Source organism: Paramisgurnus dabryanus, chromosome 20, assembly GCF_030506205.2.
Source record: "Paramisgurnus dabryanus chromosome 20, PD_genome_1.1, whole genome shotgun sequence".
NCBI lineage: Eukaryota > Metazoa > Chordata > Actinopteri > Cypriniformes > Cobitidae > Paramisgurnus > Paramisgurnus dabryanus.
The window spans coordinates 20833491-20849583 of NC_133356.1; the positions used below are offsets into that span (position 1 = coordinate 20833491).

A 16093-nucleotide genomic window follows, 5' to 3' on the forward strand; every position below is an offset into this window, starting at 1 on the left:
GCTTTTTAAGAGATCAGATGTATGGTTTTCACTTGGTGCATGATCAAACAGCTGAAAAATCCCATAGACATAATGTATACTATCTGCGACCTTGGCCATATCTAAGGAACAGAAAAGAGAGTTCACGGATAGCTTCTTATTTGGCCGAGAAATGTAATGTAGCAACAGCCTAGCACCTACCCACTTCACCTAGGAACCTCGTAGCAATCAGGTTTTGACCACTCAGAATAGACCAATTTCACAAAAATCGAAATACGTCATCGCTAGGCAGGGCCGTAACCACAATATAATAGACGTGCCCCCCCAATAATCAGCCTGTGACTCAGAAAGACTTCATATCACCCGTTGTGCTTGACATCTCTGCTCCTGATAGCGCTGCCCTGTCCGTTTGATCACCGCCCAACAGACATACAGGACGCAAGCATGAGTAACAAGAGGCATGTTCGCGATCACTGGTGCTCGCCTCATCATCACTGTTATCGCTGCTGTTAAATGTTAAACATATTTTTAATTTTTAAACACTTCGTTGGTGCCTGTTATTAAACTCTATTAAATTAATTTCGGCAGTCGGCAGCACATAGCCCCTTAATTTTCAAAATTTTTTATTTTTTGATCAGCTGCACATTATAAACTTAGCATTTAACATACAACATTCACCAACATTTTAATATTTTTTTTACATATATTTGAGAATATTTTAGCGGCAATCATATACAGTTAGTCACATGTCACTATATGTTGTTTTATCATTTAATATCATTATTAATACTAATACACAAATTTGGGCAAAGAGCACTAATGACTTGTTTAAGACTTAAATCTTTAAGTTGATGACTTGTTACTCGACTTCGACTTGCCTGTTTTGACTCAGGACTTGACTTGGGACTTGTCCGTTTTGACTCGAGACTTAAATTCCAAGACTCGAGACTTACTTGTGACTTGCAAAACAATGACTTTGTCCCATCTCTGCCTGCGAGGTGGTCTAAGCCATGGTCAAACTAGATTTTAGCATGCAAAATGTTTATGCACAGATCCTTGCAGCAAGCAGATGTATCAATATGCTAAAGTGTTGTTTTTATTCACAAATGGATTCGGACATGCTTGCTGCAGCCCTATGCTTGCACAGTTATGGTTGCTTTTATTATTAAACACACAATACACACAATAATATACAATGGTACCCTGTGGGGTTTTCTGCTGTTGTAGCTCATTTGCCTCAAGGTTGTGCGTGTTGTGGCTTCACAAATGCTTTGCGGCATACCTCGGTTATAACGAGTGGTTATTTCAGTCAAAGTTCTCCTCTATCAGTTTGAATCAGTTGGCCCATTGTCCTCTGACCTCTAGCATCAACAAGGCATTTTTGCCCACAGGACTGCCACATGCTGGATGTTTTTTCCTTTTCACACCATTCTTTGTAAACCCTAGAAATGGTTGTGCATGAAAATCCCAGTAACTGAGCAGATTGTGAAATACTCTGACCGGCCCGTCTGGCACCAACAACCATGCCACGCTCAAAATTGCTAAATCCCCTTTCTTTCCCATTCTGACATTCACGTTGGAATACAGGAGATTGTCTTGACCAGGACCACACCCCTAAATGCATTGAAGCAACTGCCATGTGATTGCTTGATTAGATAATTGCATTAATGAGAAATTGAACAGGTGTTCCTATTAATCCTTTAGGTGAGTGTATAAGTAATGTTGCACAAAGTAGGATAGGGCAATACTGTTATTTTCCTCCAACTGAAAAGGTCACGCTTTGACGTATCGATTATATATTGCTCAACTGCCTTTACGTGATGCGCAGGTCAAAGTTCATCAAACTTAAACTTTAGCACTCAGCGAAATGCAAAACCTTTCGCACAAGCTTGCGATTTTGGTTTGACGCATTCATATGAATTAAAGTCAATGGAACGAAAAGTGCAGAGTGACCACACACACCTTAACACTGGTCCGCTTTATTTATAATCATATAAATATTAATCTGTTCTCTTTGCGCAGGCGACAATCATGTTAACATTAATAATATGAAGATAAATACCAATCTTCTTAGATTCTGCTATTGCTGTGACCAAAAAAAATTTTTTACCCTGTGACAGGAAAATCTGGAAATCAAAAACCCAGAAGTGTGAAATTGTTCTTGGAACATCTCCAGAAGTTAAAAACCTGGAATTAAATCCGGAAGTCAAAATCCCAGAAGTGTAATATTTTATGCAATGCCTTGGATATGTAAAGTTTAGTTTGCATTTGCGTGCATAATAATTTCTACTAGAGATGCATCGATATATAGCAGCCAGCCAAACATCGGTATCAACCGATAAAAGCTATTTTTTAAACAATAGTTTATTAACAGCTGATAGTCATGACCAATGTAATCCTGTCAATCAAAAGAGGACAGGAAAGTGCAATGAATTTGAGCTCTGTGTATAGAAAATATAAAGAACCATCATTAGTTTAATATTCGATAATAATGGTCATTATATGAATGAATAACATTCAGAAAATGTATCTTTTCAGTTTAGTTAATGCAAGTTAATATAACCACCAAACTATCATTATCTGCAGATATCAATTTGAATAGTCTGCTATCAGTAACACTGGATTAAAACTGTGTTGAAAAAATCAATGTAAGAGAAATCTTGCAGAAGTCACTGGTGAGCTGTTGACGTGGATCTGTGTAAATAGATAAGGCAACAGGCATGTACAGCCACAGCTGCAGCAGTGTTTGTACACAGACAGTTTAGAGTTACACATTACCCATCAGCATCCCTCCTGTCAAGTGTACACTTTTTCAGGAGGGTGAGTCAGGGAGAAACAATGATCCAAATGTCTGTGCATCATTCTGCAAGCTTGGGACAGTGCCGATTTGTCTGTGTACATACAAAAGAGTGAGTGTGAGTTGATTTGCATTGCAATGTTTCTGTCAAGCCCCCTGTCTGCAGCAGGAAATGGGTGGAGCTTGGGCCCACCTGCCCTGTCAGTCACACAGAGGACAGCTGCTCTGGCTGGCTGGCGTCAGGCTGTCACGGCGACGACCATCTATCAGCAAGTTGGCTCAGCAGGTCCGCCTCCACCCCTTGCCAAAACTCACATTCCAATAATACCCTGGACCCCAGCATTCCTCAGCCACCTCTGGACAGTTTTTGACCTATCGCTCTGTCCCTTCCACAGGCTTGTTGCACACTCCAGGACATAATGTATGTCCTCGTATAGGTTTAATAGCCTTTTTGAAGAATTTGAAAACGTGCCTCAAGATTTTATCTAGGCACTTTGAGGAATAATGAACTGGCTTTTGGTCTATGCACATGTAATCACTTATATTTGAGTCTGAATGACTGGATTCTGACATTTACTATAATTAGGCTTTATGTAGTCTGTATTTTTGGGCAGTTTAAAGGTGAAATCTGTTGAGGTTAAAATATAAGTGTATAAAGTGCATTGAAAGCTCTCCTTACCTTACCCTTATTCACAAAGGTAAGCTTTTAATAATGATTTGTAAGTTAAAATGTCAGCTATGATTTGGTTATGAAGTCATTTGTCAGTTTGTGTCATTTGATTGTAAACCAACCTGCAATTTTATTTTAAACAGAGATGCCAACTAGAGTTACAGATTGAGGCTTTAAAATTATATGGGCATTATTTTATGCAATAGCGATATATGATTAAACTGTAATGCTTTAAAGCTGCAATCCCTAGGTTTGATCTTTCTATCGCCATCTCAGTTTGAACTATAAAATTTTAGATATTCACGGAGTGATTTTCTGTACATTCGTCGTGCTTTGCCCCTTTATTCTGCGTGGATTAATCTGATATCTGCAGCATTTGTTCTGACTTACGGTACATTCACATGGGGCGAAAGCGTTAACGCTTGACGGAAGGAAGCGTGGCCAACAGCCAATCACAGTGGCCGCAACCTATGCTTAAAACTGAATAGGAAGCGTTAACCCTTACACCCCGTATGAATGCACCGTTAATGACAACGTAAATGCTTCAGCATAAATGTTTCAACATATATGCCTTACCTGTTCAGAGGAAAATCTTAGTATTTAATCCCTGCAGATATTAATATAAATTTGAGCTCTGTCACGTTCCCTTTTTAACTGGGGACTCTTCGCAGTCTGAGCTTTTTCTTTGATTCCCTAGATGTAAGAACGTAATAAATGTACATTTACATAATGTTACCCAGATGATCATCTCATAAAACATTACAGATGAAATTTCGCCATCTATAAACAAGCTAATAGTGTATAAACAAGCTCGTCCCCATACATCAAATGGATGTGATGAAGTAGCCAGTTCCTCTTTTTTCTTTTACGGACGTGACGTAATCACACAACGATGAATGACTTTTTCATCTTTTTCCTGTTAAAAAAAACCCGGCCACTCTTATGAATCATTATTATAAGCTTACCACTGTGACCCGTTGCCAGCATACATGTTTTACATTATTTCGGGGAAGCATCGCCAGTCACTCTGCTATAGAGTGCTGCAGGAATGACGTATTTTGGTTGGCCAACCCGGGAAGTTAGCGGGACACTGGTTCTCTGGCCAAAAAGCCCATTCATTTTTCCCATAGACTTTTGGTTTATTGCAAAAAATAAGATCTGTGTTTAACAAAAGCTTATGACACTTACACGTTTTGCGTTAACTAGAAATAAAAAGCTTACCTTAAAGGGGGTCACACACTTGACGTGCAGCTCAGTGCGGCGCAGCGCCACATCATTCTAAAGAAATCGAACACATTGTTTTCTATGAGTATATGCACACCAGCACCGACAGGTGGCGCCTGTCCGCCGTGCCCAGCTACGACTTAGGAAGTTGCTCAAATCCCTGTTGCACCACAGAGCACCACTCACATAGTTTAACATTAAATAACATCATATTTGTTCTGAATCATTAACGATTAACATTGGCTGCTAATATATATTTTGCATTTTGAAGTAGACGCTATCTGACCAAGCTCGTGCTATTTAATGTGCACTTCCGGTGTACGATACCTCCGAGTTGTCCTAGACGCGCAGCTCAGCGCCTTTCGGCGCCCGTGTGCGTATACCTACAGAAAACAATGTTTTCTATTCTTTTAGAACGGCCCGGCGCTGAGCTGCGCGTCCCCCTTTGGGCTACAAGCAGTAGTCCCATGTAGCAACTTGTTAGCAACCACACATTTTAAGACACGTAAAAGCTTTAAAAAGTCAAAAGTTAGTGTGTATTGTAGAATAAAACATGAAATATCTTAGGCTTGTGTTAATCAAAGATCTTATTTAAGGCGTTTAGCAGTTAAAAAACATAGACTTTGGAAAGATGGAATCGGAATGCTAAATGCTAACTACCTTTCGGGTTTTGCCTACAACAATCAGCAGTCTATTTAAAATCACCTAAAAATTTAACTTTTAATAAGTTAAATTAAAGTAATTTTGTCATTGCAAAACATTGCAATCTGTGTATTGCAGTATGCGTATTTGCGTTTCTATAATATTAATATATCTAGCAGCCCGTGTGTGTGTGTTTGTGTGCCTCCCCACAACTTACATTGATTATTCAACAAACTAAATGATATTTTTTTAAATATACAAAAATTTTCTGCCAGTTAAGAATATGGGTTGGGTTAAGAGAAGGGCATAGAATATAGATCTATATAAATTCCAACTTAAAATCACAATTTGAATTTAATTTACATTGTCTAGTCATTTTATTTTTAAATGTGTCTAACAGCCTCCCTTTAAAAAACACAAGGATAAAGGCTAAAGTCTTCAGTGCTTTATCACTGTTCATGAATATATAGACTCATCCTGAGACAGAGCTTATGGCTTATGCCAAATAATTGACCCTGTCTGAATGTGTTTGGTCTGTAAGAGTTGCTGGTTCATTGCTCAAACCTCAGCAGCACTAACCCTCTCCTCTAACGTATGATATTTGCAAAGCAGTTAGATTTATGAAGGGAGACATAGTCTTCATCTCTGGGACTCTAGAAATGAAGATTTAGGACATAATTAGTCTCACCTCCTCCCCTCCCTCCTCACCTCTCATCTGCTCTGTGTGTCGGCCTTCAGACTCCTCACCGGCATTGGGGGAGTTCCTCCACGTGTACCGAGCTCTGGGAAGGGCTATTAAAAAACCATTCATTAAGACACCACCTCCCATGGACCTCAGCAGACCTCCCTACCTTACCACAGTATCTGAATTTGTGTGTGTGTGTGTGTGTTGCTGGATAGGATAAGCTTTCAAAAGCCACAATGAGGTTTCATATGAACAAGCCGCCCATGCTAATCAAATGCACCTTTTTCATTTTATTTTTTCACTTGTCAGGATTGTACTTTATAGTTCTTTCTCTCTTAATTCAGGTTCTTGTCTCAAATTGGAGGCAGTTTGGATCAGATGGGCAGTGCTGAACTCAGGGACAGTGTTAAGAGCAGTGTTGAGAGCAATGGTCTGGATGTCCTGGCCAAATCTCTGAACACCACACCTGAGACTCTACAACTTATAGTGGATGGACTCACCCAACCACCCGGTTTTGACATTCGACAGGGTAAGAATCCATTAGTGAAATATCCACACTGACACACAGCTTATCCTTAGTATTGGGTTACATAAAGAAGGGACTTTGATTATTTAAATGCTTTTCACTTTAATTAGAAAATAACTAAACCAACAAAGAACATTTAAGAAACTTGTCATATATTATCAATAGGGCTGTCAAAAGATTAATTGCGATTAATCACATACAAAATAAAAGTGTGTTTTTGCATAATATATGTATGCACTGTGTGTAATTATTTTGCAAATCGATAGATAGATAGATAGATAGATAGATAGATAGATAGATAGATAGATAGATAGATAGATAGATAGATAGATAGATAGATAGATAGATATTGATAGATAGATATTGATAGATAGATATTGATAGATAGATATTGATAGATAGATATTGATAGATAGATATTGATAGATAGATATTGATAGATAGATAGATAGATAGATAGATATTGATAGATAGATAGATATTGATAGATAGATAGTTCCCTTTCAGTCGGTCACTACGACGTCACGTCGTGACCGACGAATTGGGAACCGCTTCGCGGGTGACCTATCTGCTTCGAGAAACCTTTAAAACGCCAATGAACTTGGCATGCAGATAACTGCATCTGCCGGCGCCGCCCCGCCGCACAGGTATTTAATGAGCGGCAGGTGCAGTTATCAAATCAGCTTTTTAGCTTCGAAAGCTGGCAGACTGACTGCTCACGAGAAGCTACTCTCTGCTCTTTGGAGAACTCTGCGTGTTTGATTTGGTTGGGCAAAGGCATTTCAGCGGAGGCTCGCGGGTGTTCCACCTTTCTTTTTAAATTTTTTTCTCACTCTTAGTTGAGTGTGTGCGTAGCCGTTCCCCTGTGTGCTTCATCAACATCAGCACATTAAAAGAGTGTTTCCTCTAAAAGAGTATTGCGGTGTTCTGCGTCTTTTTAAAGACAGCATTTCACTTGCACTGAGGCAGGAGCGTCTTTTTAAAGATGTCTTTCTGTCCGTGTTTCTGGATGCGGCAAATGTATGGGTCCCCGGGTGGCCACGATCGTCCTCTCTCGTGCGCAAGAGTGCATGCTGAGGCGGCGTTCGTGGAGGGTTCATACTCCTAAGAGAGCGTGAACCTCTTGGATGGCGGAGACGGGTTTCGTACCTCCGGGAACGTCACCCCCTTTTTTCCGTTGCGGAGCCCCGTTAAAGGTGCGGTGGCAAAACTCCGGAAATCTTATCTCCGTATAAACGGTGCTGAATCGGTTAGCTGGTTCGTCCAGTGACTCTCAGCACCCCCATCCACAGCCAGAGGTGCCGTAAGAGACGGGTGGCGCGTGTTCTACGTGCTCTCGTCCTCTTTCAGTCCTCACGAGGATTCTATGTCTGTCACAGCATCGGAGAGGGGGTCGTCTATTCGGTCGCCGACTCGGACCCACTCCCGCCTTCGGGTTGGGTAGGGGCTCCCGTGCTCGACCCCGAGTGGCAGCCATGTACGCTCGGGAGCGCGGAGACGGTCTGTGTGGAGCGGAGAGCTTCTCCCCCACCCGCACCGTCCCGCCTAGATGACTGGCACTTCAGGACTGCAAGAACAGCCCCAACCTTCTGTGCCTTTCTTCCCGGGGTGCATGTTGGTTGACACGGTCGTGGAAAACTCGTTTTCCTCCCGGAACCGACCGTTCAGCCATCACCTCTCACCTCTCCTGACGGCGGGGCCGCTAAGGGTTATGCTGCTCCAAGAGACCAGCCTCCCTCCCCTCACAGACCCACGGGCTTGTGAGAGGCGGCCTCTGCCGTGCGCACCATGGCGCGATGCAGGTCCGCCAGGCTACGGCACTGAAGGATCTGCACAGGCGAGGTCACGGTCCGGCAACTAAAGAATCCTGTGTGGCTCTGACCTGGCGCTACGAGCGACTGGGTTCACCCCACAGGCCGCCGGACGTGCTATGCCCACCCCCCGGTGGTCCAGGGACGCCATCTCTGGTTGTGTCTTGCGGGCATTAAGTAGGTCATTAATAATCGCCCTAATGTTCCTTTTTAGACCAGCCATTTCGGCGACACGGCTGAGAGTGTCCAACAATGATCGGCCGCTTTAGAGCAGACTGAGGCTTCATGCCACGTCGGAGCCTAGCTGCCCCCTCCGTTACGTCAGTATATTGGTCTGCTTTTCGCCGAGGGTGTCCTGCTACGGCTTTTTCGTTCCTTCATCCCGGCAGCTCTGAGGAACCTGTCGTAAGCTGTTCACCCGCCCACTCAGCCCGCTACAAAGGTGGAAAATGAAACTTAGCGGCTCTGAGTCGGGCGACCTGAAGATGGAGAGGATCGCTCGTCAGGAGATGGTGAAAATATCACTCTCCCCCCCACCCCGTAGGAGGGCCGGGTGGGGAATCCTTGGTTTCGTTTTGTGTTACGCCGACTTCAATCGGCACCCACTAACCTCAAAGAGCGAATTCCTCTTCTTTCTCCAGGTCCCCGGAGGCACATAGGAGCTTCGGACGGGCTCAAAACCCTACGTTCTCCTCTTCCTCATTCGCCAGCGGATGTATCGAGCGGGACATCTACAAGGGAGCCCCTTTGCTCAGCATCCATCAGCGGTTTCGGGTGAGTGTTTCATTACACACATCTCACAATGCGGCCAAAGAGCACGCGTCGTTGAGTTCCCCGTCTCCGCTCGCCACGGGTACACATCGTGCCGTTAATTTCCTCTCGCTCGGTATCTGGGGGCCTGGAAAGAGCTTCCCAGCCCGTCGCGTTGGCTTTTACGCACGATCCGTCTCGGTTATACATTCAATGTGCCCGGCTACCTCTCAAATATTCAGGCTTCACCACGGTGAAGGCTGCCGATGCGCACGTACTGCGTGCGGAAGATTGCTGTCCTATTGGCGAAGGACGCGATCGAGGCGGTCCCTCCAGCCGAGATAAAGTCGGGGCTTTACAGCCCTTACTTCATTGTACCCAAGAAGAGTGGCGGGTTGCGTCCGATCCTAGATCTGCGTACTGAGTCGAGAATTCACAGAATTCACATTCACAGAATGCTGTTCAAAATGTTTACGCAGAGGAGCATATTTTAATGCATCCGCCCACAGGATTGGTTTGCAGCCTTCAACCTGAAGGACGCGTACTTTCATATCTCCATACTTCCCCGACACAGGCCGTTTCTCCGCTTTGTGTTCGAGGGGTGGCCATATCAGTACAAAGTCTCACCGTTCGGGCTTTCTCTCTCTCTCCCTGTGTCTTCACGAAAGTTGCGGAGGGCGCACTGCAGCCCCTGAGAGAGAGAGAGCAGTGTTGGCGTTTTGGCGTATTGGCTCATAATAGCTCAGTTTCGTCAGATGCTGTGCACACACATAAATCGTGTACTTAAACACCTCGCTCGTCTCGGTCTTCAGGTCAACTGGGAAAAGAGTAAACTTTGCCCCGTGCAGAGGATCTCTTTTCTCGGAATATAACGGGATTTGGTCGATTTAACAACACGTCTCATAGAAGCGCGTGTTCAGTCAATTCTGACTTGCCTAAACATTTAAAGGCAGGGTTGCGGTTCCACTAAAATAATTTTAAAAAACTTCTGGGGCATATGGCAGTAGCTGCGGCTGTGACACCGCTCGGGCTGCTCCATATGAGACCGCTTCAGTGTTGGCTTTATGACCGAGTCCCGAGGAGAGCGTGGCTCACCGGCTTTCACAGTATTATAATTACATCGAGATGCCGTCACACTTTCACCCCGTGGTCAGACCCAGCGTTTCTCAGGGTGTGGATGCCACTGAGATAGGTCTCCAGGCATGCTATTGTTGGCAAAAATGTCTCTACAACGGGGTGGGGAGCTACGTACGGCGGGCTCGTCGCTTCGGGGGTCTGGTCGACATTCCAGCGACATTGGCATAAATTGCCTCGAGCTGTGCACTGTATATCTTGCGCTCGTCCGTTTCATCAACGTGATTCGATGCTTAAGATGTATTAGTGCGCACCAACAAAACTGCGGCTGTAGCGTATATCTATCACCAAGGCGGTCTGCGCTCTCATCACCTGTCGCATCTCGCCCGTCTCTCCTCTTCTGGAGTCAGAAGTATCTGAGGTCTCTTCGTGCCATTCACATATCGGGGTCGCTGAACACAGCGGCAGACGCGCTCTCATGAGCAGCGCGCCCCGGCGAGTGGCGGCTCCACCCCCGGTCGGTTCAGCTGATTTGGAAATGTTTCGGCAGAGCAGTTAGATCTGTTTGCTTCTTCAGAGACAACCCATTGTCGCCTGTTTTATTCATTATCCGAGGGAACACTCGGCGTGAATGCACTGGCACACAGCTGGCCGCGGGGTTTTCCCCCAGTAAGCTTTATTAGCGCAGACACTGTGCAAGTCAGGGAGGACGAGGAGCGCATTCTATTAGTTGCGCCGTACCGGACAACTAGGAATTGGTTTTACAGAATTCACTCTCCTCGCGACAGTCCCTCCCTGGCTGATTCCCTGGCACATTATGGCACCCTCGCCCCAATCTGTGGAACCTCCATGTGTGGTCTCTGGACGGGGCGCGGAGGTTTTAGGTGATTTACCCCAGGCGGTATCTAACACCATCACTGTAACGCGAGCGCCGTCTACGAGGCAGGCGTATACGCTGAAATGGAACCTGTTTGTTGTATGGTGTACTTCTCAACGAGAGGACCCCCGGGAATGCTCGATCAGTATTGTGCTTTTATATCTCCAGCACCGCTTGGAGAAGACACTTATCATTAAAGTAGATATCGCGGCAATATCCGCGCATCACGTACCCATAGACGGTAGATCTGTGGGTCAGCACGATCTGGTCATTAGGTTTTTAAGAGGTGCACGGAGGCTGAATCCTTCGCGCCCTCCCTCTATTCCTCCTTGGGACTTGTCCATGGTGCTGAAAGCCCTTCAGCACTGCCCTTTCGAGCCTCTGCGGACTGTGAGCGTCAGGTTTCTCACTATGAAAACTTTGACGCTCCTCGCATTGGCTTCTATTAAAAGGATAGGGGATCTTCATGCATTTTCGGTCAACGATTCGTGCCTTCAGTTCGGGCCGGTTGAATCCAGCGTTACACTGAGACCCCGGCCGGGCTACGTGCCTAAAGTTCCCACCACTCCCTTTAGAGATCACGTGGTGAATTTACAAGCGCTGCCTTTGGAGGAGGCAGACCCAGCCATGGCTTTGTTATGTCCTGTGCGTGCATTACGTGTGTATGTGGATCGCATTCAAAGCTTTCGGACCTCAGAGCAGCTCTCTGTCTGTTACGGTGGTCAGCAGAAAGGGAAAGCTGTCACTAAACAGAGGATGTCTCATTAAATTGTAGACACAATCGCCCTGGCTTATGAAAAACAGGGCATTCCTTGCCCTTTTGGGTTGAGAGCCCATTCAACCAGAAGCGTGGCTTCATCTTGGGCTTTGGCTCGTGGTTCCTCACTTTCAGATATTTGTAGAGCTGTTGGCTGGGCGACACCTAATACGTTCACTAGATTTTACAGTGTTCGTGTTGAGCCGGTATCCTCTCGAGTTCTCTCGTCAGATCAGTGAGAACATCGAGGAACGGCTCCTGTGTCGGCTTGGTGCCTTTCTTTTCGGTGCTGCACGACCGCACCATTATGGAAGGCAGTTAAGGCAAAAACGTTACAAAAAGCTGTTTTTTGTCTCCTCCACCGCTTGGTGGCCGATGTTGCGGAGCATCGGCTGCCAGCCTCTCACTAGATGTATCCTTGACTATCTGGGTGAGGCTAGCGCCCACATTGCGCCCCCTAGTGGTTTCTTTGTGAGTATTTCCGTGGAAAGTTTCTGATTTACCATGTTTCCCTTAGCGGAGTTCGTTCCGCGCCTCTCTAGTGTTGCTAAGAGAGTGTATTTTTTATAGACCTCGTGTCTTTTTATCCATCACCTTAGTGGTAGACCCCTAGAGGGTTTTCTTTCCGCAGCGATCTTAGTCCCGCCTGACGAGTTTGCTTCCCAGTTCGCCTAGTCACTATCGTGGGTTAAGGAACAAGTAGTGACCGGCCTCTGCTTCAACCCCATTTCCGTTCCCTTAAAGAGGAGAGTCGGAGGGTTTATGCAGGCACTGGAAGGGTCAGCTTCAGTGGCGCTTTGGTAGGGATTCCCAATTCGTCGGTCACGACGTGACGTCGTAGTGACCGACTGAAAGGGAACGTCTCGGTTACATATGTAACCCTCGTTCCCTGAAGGAAGGGAACGGAGACGTCACGTCCCGTCGCCACAGTTTGCTGTTCCACTGCTGATATCGGCCGGACCCTTTCCTTCTGTCCAGCTTTCTCAGCAAAAAATAGCTGATTTGATAACTGCACCTGCCGCTCATTAAATACCTGTGCGGCGGGGCGGCGCCGGCAGATGCAGTTATCTGCATGCCAAGTTCATTGGAGTTTTAAAGGTTTCTCGAAGCAGATAGGTCACCCGCGAAGCGGTTCCCAATTCGTCGGTCACGACGTGACGTCTCCGTTCCCTTCCTTCAGGGAACGAGGGTTACATATGTAACCGAGACGATATTGATAGATAGATAGATAGATATTGATAGAATTTTATATTATATGTTAATAAATAAAATTATACATAAACAAAACATTTTCTTAATGTTATACATGTATGTGTGTATTTATATATACATAAAAATTTCACACAATAAATACAGAAATATATTATGCAAACACAAACTTTTATTTTGAAAGCGATTGATCACAATTAATCTTTTGACAGCTCTAATTATCAACTCATATTCGAGTAATAGAATATTCAACTTAAAGTAAGTTACCTGGTTGCCTCAATATCTTAAGTTAATTCAAATTTAAAAAAATATTAGTTAGCTCAAAACAAATTGTGTAAAAATTGTTTTGTCAACTTAAGTTGGATTAACTCAAAATTTTAAGGCAACCAATTTTTTCGTTTAACCAACTTTTTGTACAGTGTAAGAATGTAAACGTAATACTCTACTACACTTTAAAGTTAATACCAACTAATGGGGCGTACACACCAAACACGCATTCAAAGATTTGGTGAGTAGATTACATAAAAAATCAATGCAAAGATGTAAATACGAACTTGCACGGGGTGATGCGAATGATGCAAATTGGGCGGCACAATTAATTCGCCTCAAACTCATCTTCGCACAAGTTGAAAATATACAACACAAGCGAAAAACTTGCATGAGACTTGAATCTACAGTGAGGAATTTAATGCTTTGCGATTGGTGTGTATGCAGCATAAGAGTCTAATACCAACTAAACATAGTACAAACCAATACACACACAGACAGATCTGAGACAATGCTGGCATCTTTTGCACTTTCCTGTTTTTCCTTTTCCTCCCTCACTCCTAATGATTCCCCTCTTGTCTCCCTTGAGTCCGTCTCTTGTCTGTGAGATGACTGGGCGGCACTCCAGGTTTTTGAAGTCTTGCCGCGTAAACCGGGGGAAGACCCGCGTTATTGAAGCAGACCTGCCGACAGATATATCATTAATGAGAGAGAAATCTGCTTTAAAAATCAAAGCAGAACAGCCTTGATCCCAGCCCTGAAATCCCCCAGCGACTCTCTCGGAGTGAATAAAAACTACCGAACAACAAACGCCTCTTCTGGTTTTAATGTTACGTTCAGACATCTGAGAAGATATTGTTTTTCTTCTGCGGGTGTTGATAGTAAATGTTATGTTTCATTAAAGATGACAGGATCGTAATTAAGACGAATGCCTTAACGTGTTTTAAGGGTTGGGGAACAGAGTTCATTATATGCGGAGGGAAGGTTTTCTTTGGGAACGGGATGGGGTTTTATTTTCCAAACTTGGAAAGATGATGATTGCACTGTTCGTTAAAGTCGAATTAACAATGAAACTCTTTTAGAGAAGAAAAGGCTTTTTGTAGATATTGTAGGCATAATTCAATCTGAAAATGTTATGTGGTTAGTTAGTCGAGTGTAAAAGAAAAAGTTGTCTTATGTCGCAGAAACACTTTGATCAGCTGAATAAGGTGGTTTTCAAGCATGCCTTATTGTGCATTTGAAGACATCATTGATCGAGACGGTTTGCAGGGCGTTTCAGAGGATGAAATGTCACTTGGGGAGGGTCAGGGTGTTGTGCACTAGATAGGACACTAGCTTTCTCATCATAGGGCAGTAGGCTCACTTCCATTGGAGTCCTGGTGTTCTGTAGCCAGCTGTATAAATAAATGCCATGTGAGCTGTGCTCTTAAGGTAAGGTGTCCCGGATAAGAATAATCAGAGATGAATGTTTCCTGGACTGCAGAGCCTGCTGAGAGACCGTGTTTATGTAAAAAGCACCTCCCAAAAAAATCTTTCAAAAAACAGACGAGGAAGAGGTTTGAGAGGCCTGGTAATTCAGTTTGGTTTAAACCTTTAACCAAGGCTTGTCTCTGATTTCTAGCTTTAGAGGTCTTGGATGAGAGGTTTGTAATATCTAGTACTGTGTAGTAGTAGAAGGAAGTCAGGATGTGAGTCTCGCTCATTGGAAAAAAAGGCGAAATCTGTTGAAACATTCATTCTTTTTTTCATTATTTCCATTCGTCTATGTAGATTTCGAGCAGGCGGACTTTAAGAGAGAAGTCGTGTCTATGAATGACCTGTATGAGGGGATGGTGCTAACAGGTCGTGTAACAAACACTGCGTTATTCGGAGCCTTCGTGGACATTGGAGTCGGACGATCTGGTCTCATCCCGAAGCGTTACATCACTCCTGATAAACTTCCTGCTGACCAGAGGAGACGCAGTCTAGCCCTTGGTCCAGGTGAACGGGTGGAGGTACTGGTCAAAAATGTGGATCTTCAGAGGAATCGGATCACTCTGGATCTCATTAAGGTTCTCCGATAATTTGAATAAGGATTTAAATAACAAAAAGTTAGTGTAATGAAGATGAACCATTTGTAAAGTATGCTTTAATGCCACAATTTTTGTATTTGTTCATGGGAATGAAACGTTTTCCATTTAGCTGCTATGTTCTTGAATGTTATAATAGATAACTGTTGAAATGTGTAATGTTGGGTAAAAATAGTTTTTGTAATGAATATATATTGTTTTTTTCCATGTCTGACTCCATTTATTTGAATCTTTCGTTTTATAATATCTTTATAATATCTGTCTTTTGTTTTGCATGTACAATAACATTCACTGTAGAAACATCATGTTTCATTAAAGATGATGTTAGAAAAGATGCTGAAGGTGCTTGCAGTTAAATTCATTTTGAATGAGTCCAGAGGAAATTGATTTTAAAAATATTTAAACCATAATGTGTATTGGATCTGATTATTAATATTAATTAATTAATGTGATAAAGAGTATTTATTCTTAGTTCTTGTAAGACAGTTTATCAGCTTGTACTCTTAGTGCTCAAATCCTCCAGTTTAGCATCATGGATGCCTGAAGCGTACGTGATTGAGGTGAATGATTGACGTGAACTGGTTACTGTTGCTATGGAGCGCACGGTCAGATGTTACCCCACCAAACTCGAACTAGTTTGATTGACAGCCACTTATCAGGCAGAGAGGAGGGGGTTGTAAAAACAGCTGCCACACTCCAATATGACTAGAGGCCATGGGGATAAACTAAACCTAATTACCATGGCTAGCCACGTGC

The 16093-nt window shown here is 43.8% G+C and overlaps 1 protein-coding gene across 1 annotated transcript in view; it reads left to right on the top strand.

Annotated features, from left to right (window-relative positions):
• Nucleotides 1-15671, top strand: part of srbd1 (S1 RNA binding domain 1) — a 65977-nt gene extending 50306 nt beyond the window's left edge. Inside the window, exons 20-21 of the mRNA XM_065296974.1 lie at nt 6342-6526; nt 15039-15671. Of these exons, the coding sequence (XP_065153046.1) occupies nt 6342-6526; nt 15039-15331 (478 nt within the window). The 3' untranslated portion in view covers nt 15332-15671. The remainder of the gene's footprint in view (nt 1-6341; nt 6527-15038) is intronic.
• Nucleotides 15672-16093: the final 422 nt, after the last annotated feature.